Source organism: Canis lupus, chromosome 35 (assembly GCF_003254725.2).
Source record: "Canis lupus dingo isolate Sandy chromosome 35, ASM325472v2, whole genome shotgun sequence".
Taxonomy (NCBI): Eukaryota; Metazoa; Chordata; class Mammalia; order Carnivora; family Canidae; genus Canis; species Canis lupus.
The window spans coordinates 14,766,787-14,785,913 of record NC_064277.1 but is presented as its reverse complement, the minus strand read 5'-3'; the positions used below and the strand labels follow the sequence as shown (position 1 = coordinate 14,785,913).

General features: G+C 45.5%; 1 protein-coding gene and 1 long non-coding RNA gene across 6 annotated transcripts in view; one reads left to right on the top strand and one right to left on the bottom strand.

Moving 5' to 3' along the window:
• JARID2 (jumonji and AT-rich interaction domain containing 2) overlaps positions 1-19,127 on the bottom strand; it is a 260,698-nt gene that overhangs the window by 50,386 nt on the left and 191,185 nt on the right. For all 4 annotated transcript variants that reach the window (XM_025444031.3, XM_049106036.1, XM_049106035.1 and 1 more), the window contains one exon: positions 15,303-15,472. In XM_025444031.3, coding sequence (XP_025299816.3) covers positions 15,303-15,472 — 170 coding nt within the window. The remainder of the gene's footprint in view (positions 1-15,302; positions 15,473-19,127) is intronic.
• On the top strand, positions 7,703-18,635 carry LOC125754401 (uncharacterized). Of its 2 annotated transcripts, XR_007408467.1 has the most exons (3): positions 7,703-9,095; positions 11,570-11,689; positions 17,800-18,635. It is a non-coding gene; the product is annotated as an uncharacterized LOC125754401 (long non-coding RNA). The 2 variants fall into 2 exon arrangements; XR_007408468.1 differs by lacking the exon at positions 17,800-18,635 and having other exon boundaries at positions 11,570-14,210.

The window sequence follows — 19,127 nt, the reverse complement described above, 5'->3', positions numbered from 1 at the left end:
GCTCTCCTTCCCAAAGGAGATCTCTAACTTCAGGCACAAAGGTTGAAACCATCCTGGTCCAGCTTCTGAGCCACGCAATTAAACAAGGACCCGGGAACGAGTAGGCGTGTATCAGGGAGCAGAAGTGGCAAATCCAATACCCATCTTGCAGAAATGCAAAGACCACACAGGCACCACCAAGCCCCCTTCTTTCTATTGCTGTCACGACCTTTTCTGAGTTTTAAGAACCTCGAAAATTATGTGGGTCACTCACACCACTGGGTAGAAACGAAACTCCAAAAGGATGTAAATGGCAGAACAGAGTTGGCTATGGTCTGACAAAAGTCATTACCCTTGGTCACCTCCCCTTTGATCATTTCCAATTAGAAGCAGGTTTCCAGGGCAGCCCCGGTGGCGCAGCGGTTTCGCGCCGCCTGCAACCCAGGGTGTGATCCTGGAGACCCTGGATCGAGTCCCACGTCAGGCTCTCTGCATGGAGCCTGCTTCTCCCTCTGCCTGTGTCTCTGCCTCTCTTTCTCTCCCTGCATCTCTATGAATAAATAAATCTTTAAAAAAAAAGGTTTCCAATGGAAGGAAGGTTCTTATAAACCAGGAGCTACAGACAAAGAAAAAAGAAAAAAATAGCCATATTTCCCCTGGAACAACATACCTATACTTGTTCTAAAATGGTTTCATGGCTAGAACAAGAGTGACGAGGAAAAGAGGGGACCGTGCCCTTCCCAGTCCCCAACACAGAGTCGGCAATTAGGATTCACCACTCACCGCTGTGTACACGGTGGGTGCCTCCGTAGTCAACCAATCCTGGTGGATCTTTTCTTACCAAATCTAATTGTATAAGTACTTTAGACAAAGCAGAACAAACTATACCTTAGCATTCATGAGACAGACAAACGTTTGTTTGCCAGGCTCCTACTCATCCTAGCATATAACATGACGTAAGGCAACGTGTTACATGCTGTTTGGACAGACCTAGCAAGGACCTTTAATTCTTGGAAGCTCCAGACTCAATCATTAAACTTCCCTCTTCAGCAAAATGAGAGGGAACAAGTGAATCAGCTCTTCAAGTTCCTTCCATATTAAATTACCCATGTCTGATTTCTTGTGAAGAAGAGCTCTATCATGGATACTCTGACCAGCCTGAGTACAGCCTGAGTGTGGAGAGCCTGCAGCTCCCCGTGGACTCCACCACCCACCAGGGGCCAGCAGGGGAAGGAATATGCTGGTGGGGCTGTTCAGCCAGTCCCTCCAGTCCTCCAGGGTCTCCTCTCCCAGCAGGAAATGCAGCAAACTCTGCAGCCAAGACCATAGAGGAGTCACTTGGGGGGCGGGGGGGATTGGGGGTGATGGAGTAACATGGATAAACATGGTCTAGGTTTCAAAAAGAATCAGCTAAAAATCCAAGTGCAACATATGAAAAACAAAGCGTTAACTTCCGCTTAACAGAATCTGTTGAGGATTTTTTAACACCCAAACCTTGGGTGAGTAGCATGAACCAACTATCCCATTTCCTCCTACTCAAGATTTTGAAAGAACGGGGTGAACGCAGTTATGTTCCCAAGAACTAAAATGGAGAAGGTGTCTAGAAGCATCTAAGTTTCGTTAATATTCCTAAAAGAAGGCACATAGGGCCATTTCTTCCACGAGGGCAGCAAATAACCAATCTTTTGAATCCATCTGTTCTGGCAGCTTCTCAGCAAATACAAATCAACTGCTCTAACCTCCCAGGCATTCTAGAAGAAAGTCAGAGACTAACACAAGACACAGGTTAAGATGTAAAGAATTCGAGGACAGGGTGTCTCTGAGGAGCATCCTCACACTGAAACTCCAACTGCCACCAAGTCCTGGGGAAGCTGGCTCTGCAGTCAGGTGGGGAAGGAGTCCACCTGCCCTGAGTTCGGGAACTCAGTGATACATGCAGAGGGGCGTGTGCTTCTCATCAGGATGGCTGATCTGGACCCAGAGGCTAAGCATCATCGAAGAGAAGGTAACAATGGGTTCTCAAACCAGATGAGGAACGGAGAGGCCAATATGAGAAAGGGAAGGAATGCTTTTGAGAGAAGTGGTAAGCGGAAGGGAAAGGCTCAATACTCAGTAATAATGAACCTAGGGGTGGGGGCGGGGCGGACATGTCAGCCAATTACTCCAAGGCAAAATGATGCCTGTAGATCACATCCTCAGCTTGTACCAAGGCTCCCCCCTGCAGGTGCCACTCAACACAACCCAGCTCCTCCTGGGTATGGCCTTACCATCCTTTAGGTGGCCTGTGTTCACAAGGCCACTGCCAACCAGTAACCTGTCCACTGGGAGCAGCCTCGTGAACCATTTGCTTTTGCCCATGAAGAACAGACCTCCCGAATGTTCCTGGGTACCCTCGTGCTCTTCCATTTCACTAAACTTCATAGTCTAACCGAAGCAAGTAGAAAACACTAAACCCAACAGAGCTGGTACTCTGTCACTATGTGGCTGCTGTATGGAATCGTTCCAAGACCCTGCTGGCATGTCCATTTGCAAAGCTAGCATTCAGATCAGGACAAACCAGGGGGGAATTGGCCAAGAGCAAAAGGAGCTTTCATTCGCATGGAGACAAAACCGGTAAATTATCCTGTTATTTCATGTCATGCTAAAATTAATCAAGGTGACAGAGAAATACTGTTATATGCTATACTTGGAGAATAACCATATAACAACTTTACATATATAAGCAAAGGAAACAAAAAGGAACCACAACTGGTTAAAGGTGTTTGCATAGGACACATTTGTTCTTAGCCTAGATTCAAGCTCGATTATGTAATTTACTGATTAAAGAAAGAGGAACCTGCTAGACACAAAAAAAAGATGAAGGAAGGGCATTTTAAAATCCCTAACACAGTCTGAGTTATTTATCACTAGTGAAAATTATCCAACATTCGCCAGGTTAAGAGGGGTGAATGTATTATATAATCATATTGACGCAGAGTCCACAGAAAGCTAAGTCAGCATTTGAAAAGAGAAGAGTACATATGCTTTCAATGTTTTCATCGAAAACAGTAAAGCAACTTATAGATCCTGGCACACAAGAAGTAAGCTTCATCTCTAGGGAATTTATTAGGGAAAATTCTCTACTCCAAACGTCCCTTGAGGCAGACACTGGGAAAGCTCACTGTGGGTGTAGTGCTCAGGAAAACAGGACTGGAGCCACCGGGATGAAGACAGGGAATAGGGGGCTGGGTGGTTTGACAACACAGAAAAGCTTTCCCAGAGATCTTCCCTTTCCACAACAGGGCCCACCAGCCACCTGCCATACACCACCAGCAAAGACAGGAAAACCAGAGGTCTCTGAGAGCACTCAGCAGCCCTCCATTCTGAGCTCTGCCCTGCTGTTCTCAGGGTGGTCTCACCACACTGAGAGACAAGTGTCATCCCGTGATGTTAATTAACAACAGAGTAAGGCTAGTTTACCACGCAGAATTATACAGCCTGTCTCCCTTACAAACTATAGTCCTAGAGATGGAATTCTTGAAAGGTGAAGGTTTCCAAAGATTTAAGGAATGTGCAGGATATTTGGGGAGAGGAGAGGGAGTTTTTATACCCAATACATCATAAATGTGTATTGAGCATATACAGTTTTCTCTTAAAATTACAGGCAGATTTTTCTCTTCTGATTATTCAAGTGCATTAGCAAATGTAGAAAAAAAATCTGAACTTGGATCAGATAAGTGGAATCGGGAGTACAGAATGCATGTGTGCTTTGCCAAAGCCGTATTTCATTACTTTTCAGAATTAGCTGGCAATGTCTCCACAATATTTACTGAAGTGAAAACCAAATGTTTTCATCTGGACAAAAATCAAACTGTGGTATGTTACAACCACAACAGAAATCATTTTAATCCAAAAGCTTGCTTTCTCTAATTTGGGCTGTGGTTTCTATAAAATTGGATTCTTCTCCATGAATCATAATCATGTACACATACAAGCCCTCCTTCCCATTATCTTCCCTCCCCCGACCAGTTCTTTATCTTAACAAGCTAAACATAGCTCAGTTCTATTTTGGAAAGACCCTACAGGGATTCCCTGCACGCAGTCATTTAGCTAGAGAATCAAATTCCGTAGCTTGACCTAATAAACCTGGCTGGCCCACTGGGTTGGCATTTCCTCGACTGATCTTTTGGGGATACATACATAGAATGAAAAGCAGCCAGGCCCCACTACCATATGAAATTTTACAGCAAAAACTTCAGCGTGAACTAGAAGGGGCTGAGTAGGGGGAAGGACAGAGGGATAGTTATTTACGGATCTCCTGAGATAGAGGAAAGCTCAAATCGCCTACGTGGGAGAGTCAGAAAAAACCGCGGTGGCAATTGCCTGGGGTCATTCACCTCACCACGTACGCAGCAGGCGCCAGGCTAGGAGCCAGTGACCCGGACAGATCGGAAGTCTCCGATCCTGCATACTCCGGTTCCCCCTGCAGGGAACACCAAGCACACCGAATGTGGGACAAAAAGGCTGTGGGACAACCAGAACACACCGAATGGCAGTGTGTCTTTGGTCTCCTCCAGGTCGGCCTTTAGAATTTACCAGGTGGGAAGAATTCACAGCACGAGTTCCCAAACTTCACACTTCTGGGTGCCCTAAGATTATCTGCCATACCCAGCTTTTCCACGTGCTGTTTTCTGGAAAGTGACCCAACGTTCATCCCTATATTCTATCAGTAGAAAACGAGTACCACTTGTGTTAAAGGAAGGGTAATTAAAATTACAATAAAATTTTAAACCGTTGAGCTAAAGCCATTTCTGGCACCACCAGGGACACGTGCAGTAGGGCAGTGGGGAGAGCCCACTGGGCCAAAGGCCCAATTCAAAAGGCACCCCTAATTCCTCACGGGATAAGGAGCTGCCTATGCAGTGGGACTCCGTCCTGAGATGGCTGTTCTTACTATGTGCAAATCCGAATCACTGAAGAAGACCCTCCATGGAATCCAAAATTCTAGAATGAAGTCAGGAGTCACGTGCCTATTCATTGTGAGACTCCGGTTTGTGTGTCTGCACAGTGAGGATGAGGTCTTCAGCTATACCAAGTGTCATGGTATATGGTCTTATCAAAGGATATGAGGTCATGTACGCAAAAGCACTGATACGACATCAGGCTCAATTCTCGACTTCACTGACAGAAACTTCAGAACTATAAAATCAGTCTGTCAGGTAAGTTCACGTAGGTAGGAACAAAAGCAACTTATTTCCCATCTGCTTTCCAGAACGGGGAAATCAAGGAGATTGAGAACAATAATCTACAGGAATGGAGAATATAACCAACTAAGTGAACTAACTCAACAGTTAAGATTTCTGGAACTGGCAGTGAGTGAGTAAATGCCAAGTAAGAGCTGGAAACCTTCAGCCACATGAAGGTCTTGTAAGAACAGGGAGGAAGTGGTGACAGCTCACCACCGGGCCAGTCTTTCCCATGCGTTCCTCCTCCGTTTTCTCGGGCGTGCTCCTCTGGGTACAGGCCTAGGCACATGTGCAGCCAGTTGTGCCGATCTGATCCCACAGCTAGGAACTTCCCCAAGGTGAGGGCACGTATCCTACCTGCCTGAGCCCTAACCCAATGGACTCAGCAGCAGACTCAGCAGCGAGAACCACTTTTCCTCCCACCCACACCCACACCCGCCCCCTCCCCCCCCCCCCCCCCCCCCCCCGCCACAATTGTCTCTCCCGCTGATCTGCCTGTAGCAGCAGAAGACACGATCTTTTAATTGACAGCGGGAACCCTCCCTTTAAAGTATTTCCCAGGTGATCTATACAACATGGCTTCAAACATACATAAATACATATCCAACCAAACACAAGGAGGGCTTGTGTCCATCTGGCTCTGTCTCAGATGGACACACAGATCACGCCATACAGCAGAACATAACCTACTCCTAACCTACCCATCAAATTTGGTAGTGGAAGCAAGTTAGAAAGTAGCTTTATCATGGTCACACAGCCACTCTGAATACCAACATCTTTTCTCTCTTCATCATGCAGAACATCCACAAATCCTAACAGACACTGAACACTGAACAGGGTCACCTTGCCTGGGGGATGACATGCATACTGTGAAAATTAATAAAAGGAGACCTGATTAGAGTGGAGAGGCTAGAGGGTAACCGGGTACACCATCCATGTAAATTACAGTAACAAGTGTCCATTTTCAGGCCCCAACAGAAAACAGACCCCCACAGGGACAGATGTTTACTGCATGGCCTGTAAGAAATCCACCATCCCTGCTGCTCAGCCCCTGAGAAATGGTCACCACTGTGAACTCTTGTTCTTCCCCAAAGGACTTTCATGCAAAGTAACCCCTTCCCACTTCCGCCTCCACAAAACATTCTTCTTTGTTGGGTTTGCTTGATGGTAGGCTGTGGTTTGTATGCCTGATTTGCAATTTCCTGCTACCCCCAAGTAAGTCCATTTCTGCTGGTAAAATAATTGAGTTTTAAGGTTAACAATACTGAGGACATTAGTGGTCTTAGAATAATGATGTGCACATCAGCAAACAGAACTGTCCTGACTTAAAGTTGTCCCCCCATCTACCTTCTCTAAATGGATTGGGAAAAAAGACAGGAGATACTAAGAGAACCTCTAGAAATTAAGAAGACCAGAGACAATTGTGAGGAATACCACTGAATCAGTGCCAGGAGCCACTGGTGGGGAAAAGGGAGCCTGCTTTATCTTCAGGGAGGGCACAGCCTGGTCAGAGGCCAGCTGGCCTGGAGCAGGGCCAGTTCTGCAAGCAAAATGTCTTGAAATCTTAACAACTAATCAAGGTCACAGTGCAATTAAAAGGGATCCATCCTTCCCCTCCTCAGTGCTAAAGAACTCCATGGTTTCCATATTTCTTCCTAACTAGCCTGATAAACTATCCTGGCAAATAAATTGCTTGCTCAGCAGAGCTCAGCCCTGTAACACAGACTCAACTGGAAAACGAAGCATAGAAGGCTGGTCTGATCTGCAGAATAGAGAGGGGGGCCACACTTTAGCCCTTGGGGTGGTGAGAATACCATTCTGGATCCTACCTCTCTCTGTGACCTATCTCAGAAGGAACCATCAAAAAAGTTGTGTACCACTGCGACAATGTACCTTCCTCCCCAAAGATCTCACATAATGTAAAAGCATTCCCATTTTGCTCAACGAAGTTCATTATGAGCGCCAAAGTGTTCCTTGCAATTGGAGGATTACTTAATTGCTTTCTAGCAGGTTAATCCCCTTTCATTCTGTGACCTCTAAACCACCCCAGGCTTTCTGCATTTGCCCTACTTACAATTTATAGTCCTCAATACCCAAAGCCAGTACTCTATCCACATATGTGCTCCTTGTCAATAAGGCCAGCAACTGTCTTTAGAAAAAAACTTGCTGGGCGGGCTACCTGCAATCTTGTCTATTCTGCTGGTCTTCCAGAAGATTCCTTCCTAACTAAATCTCAAATCCCAATTTACCTCCTGGGGAAACTCCATGTATTGGGATGACCACCACTGTCATCGGCTGGGCCTATCTAACACCCGGTAACTTTAGGATGACTCCACAGCAACAGGGAGCCAGACACCACCTACCCACTTTATAAATGAGGAAACAGGCTTATAGCAGATTAAGTCACCTGTCAGCGATGGAAGATTGCTTGGTCATGGATGCTTCAACAACCGCCCCATCCCTCCCAACCCCCCCCCCCCCCCCCCCCCCCCGGGGAAGAACTTTCTGCAGCCTCAAGCCATTTCCCAGGATCACTTTCTGAAAGGCCCAGGTGTGGTAAATCACTTTGTCAGATGCCCAGCCCCAGTGGGGCCCAAGTACCTAGCCCAAGGCCTGCAGAAGTGGACACAGCTCACTTTCCTGCATTAACTTGAGGCCTCCCAAGCAACAAACCCCAACACCAATCCATGCCTCAGCAGGGGCCAGCCCCACTTCCCTCCCACAAAGCCAGCTCAAGTGTTCCTTCTTTTGCACAGCCTTCCCAAGGCAGCCCTGCTCAGAGGGCCATTTACCTCCGGCTTGTACATGGTACACACCTCTGCCCAGGCATCTTCCACTTGTGAGCATCTATGCTTTCCCAATTTCTCATCTGTTTTCTAGGTGTCTAGCATATAAAAAGGGTTCAACAGAGGCTTTCTGAATTAATTAGCAGTTGAATGACAGCTGATCACTGAAGATTCTCTAAGACTCTGGGAACAAAAGGCAGGCAAGTCCCTAAACAGAAAGCACTGCTTCACAAAGACTGACAGTGCTGTTCCTTTACCAAGAATACCTGTCCCACCCCCCACTTAGGAGCTCTCCACCCTGCAGGTCTGTGATGCTCCACTGTGATCAGGAGAACCAACCTTGGGGTGGGGGTGGGGGGTCGTCAAGAATCCCCTTTGGGAATCTCCCTTGTTTGCAGTGCCCCATAAAGAGAAAAATGTAAATAAGAGAATCATTTAACCTGCCACTACTCTACTGTGTTAAGCTTTTTAATCTGTTAATAATCATAGTCACCAAACAAAGAGAAGACGACCCAACTCATTAAGAGCGGTGAGCAGTGACAGGATAACGGACTATGGTCTGAATTGCTGGGCGCAGCACACCACACACGGCCCCTTCCACGAGGGTACCAGGCAAAGATACTAATTATGCCTCTGGCAGGAGACATGTGGACCCCCTTCAAAGCAGCTACTTAAGTATAAATACACTGCAGGGCAAACACTTCAGGCCCGGCTGCACTATTTATCCCATGTTCCATTCCTTTAGAAATTTTAGGTGTTGATCTTAAATAGGAAAGGAGAGAGAGCCTTGCTGAGCTTAGCTGAAAGTCTCTGAGGGCCTGGAAGCAGCTTTTTTAAATCGCTAAGGCTTTTTAACTCTGAAAGACTGGCTGGTATGTTTACACATCTACATGCTAATCCTGGTGTTATTAATGGTATGGAGATTCCCCCCACCCACCCAGGTTTTTGTTGAAAACACCTGATGGAGGTGAGGGCATGCTCTCAGGCTGGCTGGAGACTGTGCACAGATAATCAACGATCCCTCAAGACCTCCATTCGCCATCTCTTCCTCAAGCTTGGGATTTATTCTCTTCCACATTCCAAATTAGCACCAGCAGGATCACAGGTAATACTGGGGGCCCTGTACTCCTCGGCAACAAACACTTCCAGGTCTTTGACTCTTTCATTACTTCTGCAGCCAGACTCTTCTCCATCTAAATAAAGAGCTTATGAAAGGCTGATTTTTACCCCCAACAGTGCCCGTCAATTCCCCCAAGGCTGATGGAGCCAACAGGGCTCTTTATGGGGAACCTAGAGTTTGGGGCTCTGACTAGAACTCTGCACAGTGGAATCAGCAACCCAAGAAGAAAGCCATAGAATGCAGGTATGAGGGTGTTAGCCACGTTCCCAGCTGCTAACTTCAGGAAGACAAGGCAAAGCCCTAACTGTGGATGCACGACATTAGCTGCTGAAACCGAAAGTCAGAAATACGTCTAAGTGTAAACAAGGAATCTGATCAATGATGACAGACTCCAAAAAATGGAACAGGTACTAATGGGATACTGTTAGGCAGCAAAAGCAGACTATGCAAATGAAAACGAAATGCAGTTCTCTGGCAGAGAGGTAAGGTTCACAGAGGGGTGGGGGGGGGGGCGGGGAACACATTACACACACACACACACACACACACACACACACACACAAGGAAGGCTCAGTAATATTTTCATCACAGAGGTGGTTAACAGTGGCTGTCTTCTGGGAGAGCCAAGGGAGAGTATTTTGGATTTATTGTTTTGCCTACTTCCCCATCTTTTCTGATGTTCCCTAGGAAAACATGAAATACTTTCCTGATGGGGAAAAAAGAAAATGCTAACACTATCTTTCTTAATTTCAAATATTAAGAAAATTACTCAAGTACCACTGCAGCAGGGATCTGTTTAACCCTTGTTCACATCAAAGTAGGAGTTTTAATTAGCTCAAGCAATCACACTGCTCAAGATCCACACCATTTCCAGGACTGGGAAGGTACCATAGAGGAATCACCTATCATTTGGGGCTTCTGGAGCCATATCAGATTAAGTACTCCTGACCTCACAAAAACATGATTTAAAAAAAAAAAAAAAAAAAAAAGCTACAGAGGATTCAAACTTTTTAAAAATATTTTTATTTTTTTTAAAAAAAGATTTTATTTATTCATGAGAGACAGAGAGAGGCAGAGACACAGGCAGAGGGAGAAGCAGGCTCCATTCAGGGAGCCCGACGTGGGACTCGATCCTGGGTCTCCAGGATCAGGCCCTGGGCTGAAGGTGGTGCTAAACCGATGAGCCACCCGGGCTGCCCAGGACTCAAACTTTAATACCTCCATATAGTAAGAGTACAATATTGTGTGTCAAACCCTTCCTGTTTATCAACTAAAACCAAATATTAAAACCTATTTTATTACCTGGCTGATAAACATAGAACTACATTTCCAAAGCTCAGAGCATTTTTACACAATTGTTTTAAACACCACCTAGACTTCACTTCCTGAAATCTTTGTTCCATCTGACAACACAACGTAAATTGTGGCTACCATGTGACATGCTTCTCTTTTACCTGGAGCCTTAAAACGTCAAAGCCAGGAATGGGTAATGTTTTTCCCTGGATGCCATCTACCTGAGCAAACAGAATGCCTCACTAAGATCCTTCTCCAGGGGATCCCTGGGTGGCTCGGCGGTTTGGCGCCTGCCTTTGGCCCAGGGCGTTATCCTGGAGACCCGGGATCGAGTCCCACGTCGGGCTCCCAGCATGGAGCCTGCTTCTCCCCTCTGCCTCGGTCTCTGCCTCTCTCTCTCTGTTTATCATGAATGAATAAATAAAATCTTAAAAAAAAAAAAAGATCCTTCTCCAAATCTGCCAAACCACAGAGGCATTCTTAAAATATAATGCATACACAGGTACGCGCAGCACAAATCCCTCTCTAAAAAACGAGCTGCCCCACTCCACAGTAAGAACTTTCCTAACTAAATTCAGTTCTCAACAGCCAATTTTCTGACATCCTGAAGGAACACGATCATGGATCCCTTCCCTAAAGAAAAGGACATAGGAAGTCACAGCCCCAAGTTAAATCTGGCTCCAACTGCAATAAGATGCCACAATGACACAGAGGCAGTTTCACCACCAGTGAACAATATTTACCTGAACCACCTGCTGCTGCTGACATAGTTAACCCTTTCAGAGACTCCTTTGGCTCAGATTCCTTGCTCTGAGCACCTGGGCTCTCCATTAGAGAGGACAGCATGGCTCACTGCTCAGGCTCCTCTCTTTCCTTCACAGCCAACTCAGGATGCAAGCCTCTCATGCTGGTTCCCCCCCAACCCTCAACCCCCTGGAATCACTAGAGTCTCGGCAGGGAGCTCTTTAAAACCTAAAGTAGATGAGCCACCTACCTCATTTCCCTTTGGTCCAGGCCAAGAGATCTCTGGCTGCTAGACAATTTCTAAGTGAAATTATTCTACTTTGTGTCTCAAGAGTCTGAAAACTTTCAATAGCCTATATTGTCCAAAGTGAATGTTAACTCTTCATTTTCCCATCTTTAACGAGTGATTTTTTTTTTTTAAGAATTTATTTACTTATTCATGAGAGAGGCAGAGACATAGGCAGAGGGAGAAGTGGACTCCCTGCAGGGAGCCTGATGTGGGACTCGATCCCAGGACCCTGGGATCATGACCAGAGCCAAAGGTAAGTCTGAGCCAAAGGCCAACAAACACTCAACCACTGAGCAACCCAGGAATCCCTAATGAGTAATTCCTAAAGCAAATCGCTGGGAGAGAGACCAGGGAGGGAGGAGTAACCATGGTGGCCCAGGTCGGGTGTCAGAGCCAGAGAAGGAGGAGGGTGTTCACAAGTGGGGCAGCCAAATAAGGAGTGTCAGAGCCAGGAATGTGTAGAAGAGTTCCATGTGGTGGAGCAAGGGGTGGCAGCAGAGATTGGAGGGCAGGGGGTCCACGGTGGAAAAACACCGACCAAATGAACAAGTACAGTATGGATAACAAAAGCCAGGTCTCTGTCTTTACCGTGGAAAGGAAGAAAACCGGAATGAACCCATTGGTGTTAAACTGAAATCAGAGGTATTGATGTTAATTCATAGAGTTCAATAGACACAGAGCCGCGGATCTACATCTAGATACACTAAATGAGCAAATGTGTGTACACACACATACACTGCACACATTCACAGAGCACCTAAGAGAAATGACACTCCAGATGAGAGCACACTGCAGGCCCAGATTGTGGCATCCCAAGAGCAGCTGCCACTTAAAACCAGGCTCCCTGGAGAAGTGGGTGGTTCCAACGCTGAGGAACAGAACAGACAAGAACAGCCTGGAGCACGGATGGACCAAGCAGCCAGGCTGGGAAGAGGACAGCGAGCAAGCAAAGAGGCCAAAGAAGCCAGCATGTAGGGGTTTCACTGAAGAGATCTGGGACAAGCTAAACAACGAAATATAGCAATAAAGGGGCACCTGGCTGGTTCAGTTGGTAAAATACACAACTCATTCATGGAGTTGGGAGCTCCACGGGGTGGGGGACAGATTGTATTTAAAAAAAAAAAAAAATCTTTCAATGAAGATTGGAAAAAAAATTTATATATATATATTTTTATGTATTTTTGATATATATTTATATATATATATACATAAAAAATACGTGTATGTGACCAATACACACACACATATACACACTTAAATTTGTAATCGGCTCCATGCCAAACACAGAGTCCGATGTGGGTTTTGAACCCACAATGGTGAGATCAAGAGTCACACGCTTAATGGACTGAGCCACCAGGCACCCCAAAATAGTTTAAAGAATAAATGGATTATGACCCTTTGAATGAAATGAGCCCATACAGATTTTCAAAAATGAATAGTGTTTAACGAGAACTGGAAAATGGAAGATTCAGAGAACCTCTCAAACAGAACACTTCTAAATTACAAGGGATGAAAAAGAGAACTTCATACTGGAAAAGCCTGACAGACCCTCCATAATGAGTGATTGATAAAAGGATAGCCTGAAATTGTGTACCCCTTGAAAGGACGCAATGAGAAGAATCACTTTTATGCTAGTCCTACCAAAACCACAAAACATGAATCTGATGAGGAGAAAACAACCGGAATGAAAGGTCCTTCTACAAAACAACTGGCCTGTAACCTCCAAGAGTCAAGATCACGACAGACAAAGGCTGCGGAGGACCTGCTCTGGAACAGGACAATTAAAAATGCCCAACTGGGCCCTGGATCCTCCCACTCCAAACTGGAGCCTCTCTAGGGCAATGGAAGCCAATCTGAGATGAGAATTTGTAAGTAGTAGTAATGGATCACTGTCAATGTCCTACTTTGCATCATTATAAGAGAATGTCATTTTTTTTTTTTAAGATTTTTTTTGGAGAGGCAGCCCCAGTAGTGCAGCGGTTTAGTGCTGCCTGCAGTCCAGGGTGTGATCCTGGAGTCCCGGGATCGAGTCCCGCATCGGGCTCCCTGTGTGGAGCCTGCTTCTCCCTCTGCCTGTGTCTCTGCCTCTATCTCTCTCTCTATGTCTCTAATAAATAAATCTTTAAAGAAAAAAAAAAGTTGTTTTTTTTTTTTTTTTGGAGAGAGAGAAGAGCATGAGCAGGGGAGGGAGCAGAGGGAGAGGGAGAAGCAGACTCCCCACTGAGCAGGGGGCCCGATATGGAGCTCCATCCCAGGACCCTGAGGATCATGACCTAAGCCAAAGGCAGATGCTCGACCAACTGAGCTGAGCCACCCAGACCCCCGAGAATGTGCTTACTTTAAGAAAATACATAAAAATACTAATTTAATATATTTAAGAAAATATATAGTAATGTGTTAAGGAGCAATGAAGTACAAGGTGGAAATTCTCAAATCATTTGGGAAAAAAATTCTACTGTACTTAAATCTTGCTGTAACTTACTTCATAAAACTACTTTTTTAAGCACAGAACTCTAAACCTCCAGCCCCACCCCCACAAAATGACCTCTTCCTCTGGCTCATCTTCTGTCAACAAACGTCACCAGAGGGAACCTCCGGGTTCATGGCTTTCTATTCCAACACGCCTCTGCAGCTACCATGGCCGAAAGAGACTCCTTGAGCTCTATGACATTCTTCTACATCTTTCATCAACAAGTGTTACAAACTTAGTTCCTGTAAATAACCACTTTCGCAAGTAAGATCGTGCAAATATAAACTCAACTTTTATTATGAAATGTTATCCTTGACCTTGCAACTCTGTGAATCAGTCCTATCTATGTATATAGACCACTATTTTCACCATTTACATACAGTTGGCCCTTGAACAATATGGAGGTGAGTTAGGGGTGTTGGAATCCATGTATACCTTATGACACCCCAAAATTTAACTACTAATAGCATACTGTTAACCAAAAGACTTACCTATAATATAAGCAAGTGATTAACAAGTATTATGTATACCATATGGATTATAGACTGTATTCTTATAATAAAGTAGGCTAGAGAAATGAAAATGCTATGAAGAAAATCATAAAGGGGATGCCTGGGTGGCTCACTGGTTGAGCATCTGCCTTGGCTCAGGGTGTGATCCCGGGGTCCTGGGATTGTGTCCTGCATCACATTCCCCTCAGGGAGCCTGCTTCTGCCTCTGCCTATGTCTCTGCAACTCTCTCTTTGTCTCTCATGAATAATTAAATCTTTAAAAGAAAAAAAAAATCTAAGGAAGAGAAAATACACATGCTACTGTATTTAATGCAAAACAAAACAAACTCATGTAGAAGTGGGCCTGTGCTATTCAAACTCATGTTGTCCAAGGGTCAACTGTACTTGGAAAGTACTGCTTGAATTCTTCCCAAAGTAGTACAGGGCAGAGTGTGAGCTTAGTCGATGTGGCTTCTGACAGACTTTACAAAATTTAAGCCTAGAAAACAATCTCCACTCATGACGCCCCAAGAAAACAAAAAAGTCACAAAACAAAACACAGTGTCAATAAAGCACATGTGTGGTGGTGGTGATGGCGGGGTGGTGAGGTTCAGGAAAAGTCAGGCTGTAACATTAAAGCTCTAGAAACTACAATCTGCAAGGCGGCATTGAAAAGCCAAGAATGGGGATTGAAGAGTCAAATGAGGACAGAAAATTATGGGGACTCCAACAGCCCTCCACCTCCATGGCACTGGTCACTTCAAGCTCAATCCCTGAGATTAGGCTGAGAAATTGAAAGACGTCTGAAACACCGACCACAGCTCACATCTACTCCTGAGAATAAGGTCTTCCTTTTTCCTGGAACTAGGGTCCTCCTTCCCAAGTGATGGGGAACACATTCTTACCTCGAAGGCAGAGAAAAGTCAGAAAATCTTCTGTCTTGGGCTTCCTTTTAGAGAGGTCAGAAATTTGAGTAGCTGGAGGAGGCAGCAAAGGCTCCACTATCTTCACTGGAGTTGTGCTGGGGCTGTTGGGCTGAGACTGGGCAAACTTCCTTTGTGCTTGCAGCCTGGGCCTGCAAAAGTGAAGGGAAATTAAAAATGAATGAGGCAGAGACTGGAGGATAGAGATCTACGTGCAGCAATAAAGTCAGTATAGGAAAGAGGGGAAAAAGACTAATTCAAGCAAACTCTTTCTAATTAAGGTGCTTTATCTCTCATACTCTTATAAACCACAGGCCTACTTGCAAAGGGCAATAAATTTGGTTAAAAGGCTATATTTTAACAGACATAAAAATGGGTGACACAAACGTGCCTGCAAGAGCGCAGGCCTCTGCACAAACCACATGGGGGCCTGGGCATTTCAAACACTGCATGTGGCATGTGAGGTCATGGGATTAGTGAATGGTTTCTCTAGTTTTAAATTAAGTCCAGAGTAACGACAAAAACGCAATTCATCCTGCCACATGTGGCCAGCACTGTATGCTTCAACGTCATAGTGTCAAAAACACATCCATGATCTCCCTCTTGTTGTGCCCTTACACCCAGCGCCCTCCCTGGCCTGCCTGCACATCAATGACCTCGGCGGCAACACCCCCTGGCAGCAGTCTCCCCACCTCCAATCTTTTCCGACCCCAATCCAGCCACACAAACCCATGACATTAATAAAAGCTTATAATGCAGGCAAAATCTATTTCCCTAGTCCATCTGAAATACAAATTCTGGATATCCTTTACCTATAGGCCAAGTCCAAACTTCTCAGTCAGGGATTCAAAAAACCGGCCTGACTCTACCTGTCAGGCCTCTTCCCCAACCCAATCCTAAAGAGACAAGGATTCCTCGTTTCTCCATGGTGTCTACAAGTCACAACACATAGGTCCTTAAGCTGGGCTCTTTCATTTATAAAATCTTACATGCAAGACACTCCTTCCTATCATCTGAATCCTGAGGAGTCTTGGAAACCTTCTTTACTTTCCCCCAAACACTACAGCCACCAGTGGTTACTTTTCCTGCCTCCATGTAAGAATACTACCGTATTTTTGTTTTATGTGTAACTAACCTGAAAGTTATCGTGAATGACCTCCTATCAGCTCTTTCTTCACTGTAAGGATCACAATTCACAGTGGAGTGACAGGTTCATCGGAGGGCAAGAACCTGCAGTGGTCCTGCTTAGACCATCTAGCCAGCCCTGCCCACAGAGACACTCAACAAATAGGATTTGAGGGTCAGGAAAAACAAACCTGAAGAAACCAAAAGCAGCCGGAGGGCACAGGGACAGGTCTGAATCCAAATCAAAATCCACCACTGTGTGCAACTGATAATGCCCCCCCCACACACACAACTGCTTGGAGTAATAAACTATAAAAATAAACCAGACAGATTAGTAAAGCCCAAATAAGTCTTCCTTTAACTATGGCTGAATTAAATAAAACAGTAACCGTAGTATCTTGAACTGTTGATGACCACAATACCTTCATGTGTTAAATCAACATTCTGGTATTTAACGAACCAGTAGAGTAAAAATACACACACACACAGGCACATGCACACAACCTGGGTTTCTACTTTGTAAAAAACTTCTTAAAAAAGATTTTATTTATTTGAGAAAGAGCACAAGCAGCGGGAGCAGCAGACTCCCCGTAGAGCGAGGAGTCCAAGGTAGGACTCCATCCCAGGACTCTGGGAAGTAACCAGAACGAAGCAGCCACCTTATGAAGCTATACACCTAAAATCAAACAACTTTAAGGAAAACTCCCAAATATTAAAACAGTTAAGAGAAAAGGGCAACACCGCTATCTCCTAGCTATGGAGAATGGAGAGTTTTGTAACCAACCGGCTATCTGGCTGTAAGAGGAGACACATGACAAGTGGTGTACGGAGGAAGCCACTAAGTCCAGAGGAGGGACCCTCCACGGGGAGAAACTGAAGGATCAGATGGAGGTGGAGCTGGAAATAAGACATCACAGTCCTGCCTCTCAAACTGTCTGTGAGGAGGATCAAAGTGGGGAGTTTGGTTATTTGGCCCCCTTTTTATTATTTATTGGTTGCAAATGGGTAATTTTTAATCTTTATTTTATTTTTAAAATATTTTATTTATTCATGAGAGTCACACAGAGAGAGGCAGAGACATAGGCAGAGGGAGAAGCAGGCTTCCCGCAGGGAGCCCAATGTGGAATTCGATCCCAGGACCCTGGGATCACGCCCTGAGCCAAAGGCAGATGCTCAACCGCTGAGCCACCCAGGTGCTCCACAAATGGGTATTTTTAGAAGAGGATGAAACTGGGAGGAAAAAAAATGGAAAAAGGGCCAAGCTATGCTCAAATTTATTATTAGATTCTACAGACACAAGAGCAGTTTGTTAAGTTTCTAACTGCTCATTTTCAATTTCTGTGTTCAACTCCAGCAGTACCCGCGGCAGCACCCATCCCGGGCAGCAAGCACGTCCAGAGAAGGTCCGGAGAAGGGCCATGCTGCACACGACAACCGTGCCCCAGCCAGAACCCCACAACGCAATGCCACCAACGTCAGGGTGGACAGTCCACACTGAACTACCCAGCTCTTCCAGCAACGGCCCCCTCCCTGGGAAAAGACACACTCAGGTCATCTGATTCCACCTAAAAAGCTTTTTTATTTTTTTTAATTGGCAATTCACTATATTCACATGAAACCATCTTCATCAAAAGGGACCCCGACCCTCACTGAGCATTAAAGGAACTGGACAGGGAGACCTAGCCTTTGGCTCAGGTCATGACCCTAGGGTCCTGGGATTGAGTCTCCATGCGGGGAGCCTGCTTCTCCCTCTGCCCATGTCTCTGCCTCTCTGTCTCTCTCATGAATAAATAAATAAAATCTTTAAAAAAAAAAAAAAGAAAAAGAAAAAAACTGGACAGAAATGCTGCCTCAGGTGACTGGGCTGCTGTTCATTGTTTCTGAAAAGCCCACAATAGCACAAGACGCAGAAGGCAGCACAGCCCAAACAGAAGCCCAGCACATAAACCCGGACGAGGCACACACAGCAGAGCCGAACAGGGTAAAATTCTCTACACTTTCAGGACCTTAAAGATGAACCGCTCCCACCACTGTTCAAACAAATAGCACTTTTTGCCTGATGACTTTCTTGGTGAGACCATGAAAAATAAAGCAGTTAACAGATTAAAAAATGGTAGGCAAGTAAATTAGCCCTAAGAGGACTAAGCCAAACTCCCCAGTGATTAAGTATTTGTGAGACCCAGATGAAAGCAGGGACTGAGCAATGAGGCAAACCAGTATCTTTTTTTTTTTTTTTAAACGACAGCCAGAAGATTATTTTGAAACTAAAAAAGTGCAGGTCTGCGGTTTGGCATCTCATCCTGCAGAGTCCCGGGAGGATGACAGAGGTGTTTGCTGGCGTGGCTGTGCTGGCCCCCCACAACAAAAGAGTTAGGTTGACACAATTTAGAGGCCAAATCCATGGGGGTAAGCATGCCCAGCTGTGCGGGTAACGCTTGAGGTACAGGTGATTCATTCTAGAATGCCGCCTACAAGGAAATGAGTGCATGTTATTTTAAATCTGTAAAGATAAGAGGTGGGAGGCTCCCAGATGTGCTGAAGGTCTGGGGAGGAGGGTGCTGTGTGGAGCTGAGAGGCAGGCCACAGGGGACACCTACCACCAGCTGAAGAGGGAGGCGGAGGGACTGCGCTCTACTGGTCTCTGGCAACAGCAAGCTGGCGTACCTACCAACTGAGGCATTT